This window comes from Etheostoma cragini, chromosome 19, assembly GCF_013103735.1.
Source record: "Etheostoma cragini isolate CJK2018 chromosome 19, CSU_Ecrag_1.0, whole genome shotgun sequence".
Taxonomy (NCBI): Eukaryota; Metazoa; Chordata; class Actinopteri; order Perciformes; family Percidae; genus Etheostoma; species Etheostoma cragini.
Window position 1 is genome coordinate 18,484,248 of NC_048425.1, and position 6,000 is coordinate 18,490,247.

At 43.0% G+C, this 6,000-nt stretch overlaps 1 protein-coding gene across 8 annotated transcripts in view; it reads left to right on the forward strand.

The window, feature by feature from the left end:
- Positions 1-4,037, forward strand: part of LOC117934638 (nuclear factor 1 B-type-like) — a 59,076-nt gene extending 55,039 nt beyond the window's left edge. For 4 of the 8 annotated variants that reach the window (XM_034856472.1, XM_034856474.1, XM_034856475.1 and 1 more), the window contains 2 exons: positions 24-112; positions 3,626-4,037. In XM_034856472.1, coding sequence (XP_034712363.1) covers positions 24-112; positions 3,626-3,758 — 222 coding nt within the window. In that variant the 3' untranslated portion in view covers positions 3,759-4,037. The remainder of the gene's footprint in view (positions 1-23; positions 113-3,625) is intronic. The other 4 variants (XM_034856473.1, XM_034856471.1, XM_034856476.1 and 1 more) reach the window with 2 other exon arrangements.
- The last annotated feature ends 1,963 nt before the right edge of the window (positions 4,038-6,000 follow it).

A 6,000-nucleotide genomic window follows, 5' to 3' on the forward strand; every position in this document is an offset into this window, starting at 1 on the left:
GACTGCTAGGTTTCAATTGACAGCTGAGGAAGTGTGACTGGAGCGTGACTCAAAACGGCAGGCATTATGGCCCCAGTGCCACTGACGACACTTTGGGGATTACTTGGCAAAGGTAACCTTTTCATTCTTTCATGCTGTCTCTCTGTCTCTCTTGCACCACACACACACACACACACACACACACACACAAATTTCAACTAAATACACCATATAATATATGATTTTCTTGATGTTCTTACATTTTAACATCCATGTATGTCACATATAAATTCACATATAAATCAAATGTATCTGATCTGTGTCTGTAAGTGTTAATACTGAAGTGGTATTGCCTGAGGTTGACCTTTCTTTTTCTTCATCTATTTTTTCACTCTTTCATTATTTCCCCAGTAATTTGTAGTGGTTTTTGCTGTTTTAGGATTGGTTTCTCTGCATCCTGTACATCATTATCCAGCTTTCAGTTTCCCCCTGAATAATTAGTATTTACTCGATCTTTAAGAGATTTTTGTGTGAATTTGTCAAACTTTAATCATTTCAAATTTGATCCAGGGCTTTTTTCTTTGATTTACACAAAAACCAAGTCTTCTCATTTCATAACACAACACATTTGATGAAGCTTATGAGATCAAATGAAGTCCAGCCGTGGAAAATAAAAATAAAAAGTCATTTCAGGTCAGCTTTTTAGCCATATGAGGATGTTTTACTTTCCACGTTTTAACAAGCTTAGCGTTGTTTGACTTTATGCTGAAGTCATGCTTTACTCTCGTTAACCTAAAGTTACACAAAGTGCCCCCCCCCCCCCCCCCCCCCCCCCCCCCCCCGCCTCCATACTGTATCTCTCCCTGAACCATTTCCACCATGGCAGGGCAAGCTGAGCTAACCTTTTCCTGTTACGTCTCCCATTTCCCCTTTTCCATGAAGTTGTGTGTGTGTGTGTTTGTGTGTGTGTGTCTCATTTTGTGCCTGCTGAAGTTTCAAACTCCTTTACAAACACACATGCACATAGCAGAACCCCCTTCAACAGGCCTCCTAATAGGCCAGTGGAGGTAGCAGAGAAAAATGTCCCCCGCAGCAGCTTGAGCTCACACCAGCCAACTCCTCTTTTCTCCATATGAGTGTACAGTAGTGAGCACAGATTAAAATACATCCCAACTGAATTTAGATCATTTTGTTACAAAGACGGGATGGTAATTCTATTCTATATTGTTCCCCTCTTTGATGGATTATTGACGTAAAACCACTCAACATATAGATGGAGACAATCAGTCGTATTTCTCTTTTATCTCTCCTGCCCTTTAAACCGAGCGCTCTGCAATGGCTTCTTCACTACTAGCCCCAAATTAAAACGCTGCCAGACTCGCATGTGTCCATTGTGCAGGAAATGGGTCAGCAATCCATTAAGATGCCATTAGATAATCTAATTTAGAGAGCTAATCCTTAAACGAAGCACGCTGTATGCCCGAGCTGTGCTTGCAGGGAGTAGAATTAGTGAGGTTTGGGAGCTTGGACAGGGCAAGGGGAGGCCATCTTGAAGGGTACCTAAGGAATAACGGCAATCAAGGTCAGATTTATTTTGTCCAGGGTTGCTTGAGGAGCAGCAACACAAAGCATCAACATATATTTTGTCATAAATGTAGCCATTTTGGTGGGTCCAGATTGCAGCGAAAGGGAACTGCTGGACAGATCGGAACAGAATTCCTGTTATGTGGAACCAGAAAATTGCTTTTAGTTTTTTTAGCATGGCCTGTATGTGATTGCATCATACCAAATGGTACAGGAAGCAAAATATCGACCATTGAAGAGGCTGACTTTCTTTGGATGGAGCCCTCACTTGCCACTTTTGAGGACACCGGTTGCATTTAAAGTCCAGTCATACTGAAAAGGCTAATCTGCAAGTCTCAATTAGCAGCGATGGGAGGATTTCAGCCCCCACTTTGTCATTTAGCCTAATAGTACAGGGGTTCTTTACATAAAACCTCCTGCCCAATGCAGCTTTAGGTTATGGGATACAGATACGGACTGACAGCCATCGATTTTAACAAGATTAAAACCGATCTGCCGAGTTAGTGCGCACAAAGGCCCGGGAGTCTGCTTTTGTAGCTGTGTGGTCCCCCCTAATGTAAGTCATTACCTGAGAGGAGTCTCATAAGGAACGAGAAACACAGAGCGATGGAAGAGGGGGTGGGAGTAAGAAAGATAGAAAGAAAGAAGGCAAGAAAGCGAATGGGGAAAAGAGAAAGCTGCAGCCCTTGGTCACTCTGTGCGCTCTTTGTTCAGCAAGGTAGGAAAAACTTAATCCCCCCTTTCCTGTCCGATGATTTTTGGCAGGGTGAAAGAGAGAAGGAGGGAGGGCGGGAGGGAAGAAAGCAGGAGAGGGAAGATAGCAGGAGGACGGGCTGGACAGGAGGAAAAAAAGCTGCTAGAGAGGATTAGCCTTGAGGTTGTTGTTAACTCTTTGCACACTCAAACCCAGCCTAAAACTTGAGTGATGTTTGTTTTTATTTTTGAATCCATCTTCTCCTCTCTGTCTGTCTTTCTTTCAAAGCTCATTAAAGAGTCTGACTCTTTTAGGGCGCGAGGTGAATTGAATTTGCACTTCCATTGTTTCAAGTGAAAGAGCAGTGACTGGTGATTTGTATAAAATGCAGACTGGTTGATCTGTGGCTTTCATGAACGCAGACGTTGTCAAATCGTGACGCTTCGCAAAGAATCCCGCCTGTGTTCCACATCTTCAGACTTTAGCCTTGGCTTTTTTCTCTTTTTGTTCCTTGTGAAAACAACTCTCCTCCTTGTCATCCATCCTTCTCTCATCTTCCTAAACATTTCTTGTCCACTTTTTTTCCCACTTTTTTTTTCCTCACACAATGCCCCACCGTCATCTCCCACTCTTAAAAAGTTGGTGAAACGGGTAGAAAATGTGCGACACAGGTACTCCGACTGTAGCAGGGGGTGATGTGAGAGGAGGGAGGGTGTTAGAGGAGTGCACACTGGGGGCCTTTGGGGGAGAAGGGAGGGGGGTGGTGGTGGTGGGGGGCTAATTATCTGACATCTACGTAGCGCAGCGCCCCACGGGAACAACGTGCTGTTTGTTCCCGCTCGCGTTTTCAGTTAGCAACGTTGCTCCCCAGGAACAATCACTGTGTTGTTTTGCCATTAGCGTGAGATGAATAGGGATGGGACAGCTTTGTGTAGGAACCCCCACCACACTTGTTACCCACAAGCCTCCCCTCATCCCCTCCTCCACCTCCACCACCGATCACACTCTCCCCCTCATGCTTTTCTATACTGCCATCAATGCAGAGAAGAAGCCCCTCTCACACACCATGACCTGGGAATCATGTGGAATCACCTCCGCTTAGATGAATGAGCTAGTGCCGCCATTTTGCTTTTAGTTTACCCCCCTCTGTCTGAACACATTAAAAAAATAAGACCTTGAACCTTGATGACTGTCAGCAGAGCGGTGATGTCGGGTGATCAGGACAATTGAAAGAAAGAATCTGAATTTGACTGCAAGCTGCACTAACAAGTTAATGGCATGTGACTAATCTCTGTGTCTCTCTGTCTTCTCTCTCTCTCTCTCTCTCTCTCTCTCTCTCTCTCTCTCTCTCTCTCTCTCTCTCTCCAGTCCTGGTACCTGGGCGAGCTTAGTTCCATTCCAAGTGTCGAACGGGACTCCGATTCTGCCAACAAATGTCCACCAGAACTACAGCATAAACATCATTGGTGAGCCCCTGGTCCCCGCGGAGACAGGGAACTGAACACACAGAGGCCGGATGACCCCCAGGGTGGATGCGCGGGTGGGGGTGTTGGTGGTGCACAGCTTAGCACTACAGGTGTCCACAGCCATGGATGAAACCAGCAAAGCAGCGTGAGCTGCAGAATCGTTCCTAGTCTCGCCCCTTCCATATCTCCCCCACACACACACACACACACACACACACCGACACACACCGACACACACACCATCCCTACAACTGTCCCTCCCCGTGAAGGACACTTGCCGTGAAGTGACGAGGGTTTGTACGCAGGGAAGAAAATAAGAAAAAGCTTGAGGTCTGCTGTCTCCTCGCCCCCAAACACACACACACACACACACACACCCACACACCCACACACACCCCCACCAGACAGTTGTTGTGTTTGCAGAACTTTTCAATCCCATTCAAATACTGTGATGTATAGATGCCTTAATGTGTTATTGCATGACACTCTTAGTCTCTTAGCGGCAGTTCCTACTATTTTTTCCATGTTGGGGGAAGTTGTAAAATCTTGATTAACACACACACATACACACACACACACACACACACACACAAGTGAAGAGGTCTGCGTGTCGACAACCTCTGCCTGGTGGACTCTAAGCTCTCCGATCAGACCTCTTGAGAAGAGGTTTCCCCACGTCAACGATTCACTGTGTACACCATAGGAACAAAAAATTGTGAATTCAGAGTGTTTCTTCTTCCGTTTGATTTCAGTTTACTGTGATACGACTTTGTTCAGAAAATGTGTTGACTGTGTTTTTTTCTTTTCTGCTACTTACTACAAGAATTAACGTACATACTTAAAGTAAGAGTTGAGAACTCTTGATGCGGTTTTCAAAAAACACTAAATGTTTGGCTTGAGATAGGACCCCTCATTAAAAAGAATTTGCAACTCCTTTACAAAAGGATTTAAAAAGACGGAGAAATAGAAAATCTTGATACAGGCAAGTGCAATTTTTTGAAGGGAAGCTATCAGTCTGTCAGCCCTAAGACTCTAAAGGAAGGGGGATAAATATTAAATGGATTTATGGGTAAAATGTTTGAATTTGATTTCAGTCACATATCCGTCTTCTCCCACGAGAAAAGAACATCAAGCGTGGAAGGCAGTTGAAGGCAAGCACTAAGCTACCTGTGCAGCGCTGAGTGAAACCAGCACTTCTTATGAGCCCTTCCCATCATTATGGGGAGTTTTTTTAATTTATTTTTTGGGGGTGGGGGTGGGGGGGTGGGGGTGGAATAATCGAACATAAGTAAAGAAATGAAAACACACGTAGTGTGAAAATAAATGGCATTTAAATCTTTTTATAAATGTTCACAATAACATCAAGACATATGCATTTGGCCATCAGCTTCTAAAGCTTATGTTTACAAAAATTATATATGGAATGCAAAGTGTTAATCCATGGAAATGTATAATTCATGCAAATATACAGTCGGCTTATGTGTAAAGCTACAGTGTGCAAGGTTAACTCCACAGTGGAAGAGGTTGAAAACTGAAATTATGAATCCAGGTGGTGGCATATCCCTGAAATCTCCAATTGTGCACGGCATGTTCATAACCATTGCCTCTCCAGTCCAGACATATTTATACAAGGAAAATCTCTCCAGTACTATTAATTTGCACGATGACATATAGTCCACATTACGTGCCTTGCCTTTGAATATAGAGACATCACTACACTTGTTTTTGCTGCATTTATCATTATAGAAAAAAAAAATTAACATTTTTATGATAAGAATTGTTTTGTACTCTGAATGAAATTGTTGATTTTTAACTCCATGTACTACTCTATCTCACAGTTACATCGCATATCAAGGCTGTGTATCGTTGCCGTTTTAAAGTTTGTAATCAACCAGCAGTTTTATTTCCTCTCTCTCTCAGTATTTTGGTGGTTTTTCTAATAACCTGTCATCTTTTGTTTTTCTTATTTTTCAATGCTCATGTTGTTCATCTTCCAATTACTATTGTGGAGGGTGGAGTTCAGAATTATGAAAATTATGCAATACCAAGTTTTGCCTATGTAGGTAGTGCTTATAGATGCGTCCATTATTAGAGGCTAGTTTGGAGATAGACAATATTGTAATGCATTTATTTTGTTGATATCGTTGTTTGTCGTTGTTGTTGTTGATGATGTTGTTGTTGTTGTGGGTCTTTTCCTTTTTTTATCGACCAAAGTGGGGACTGCTTTCTATGCAGTGTGTGACAAGGTCTTTATTTTTTTTTTCTTTAGCATATAGG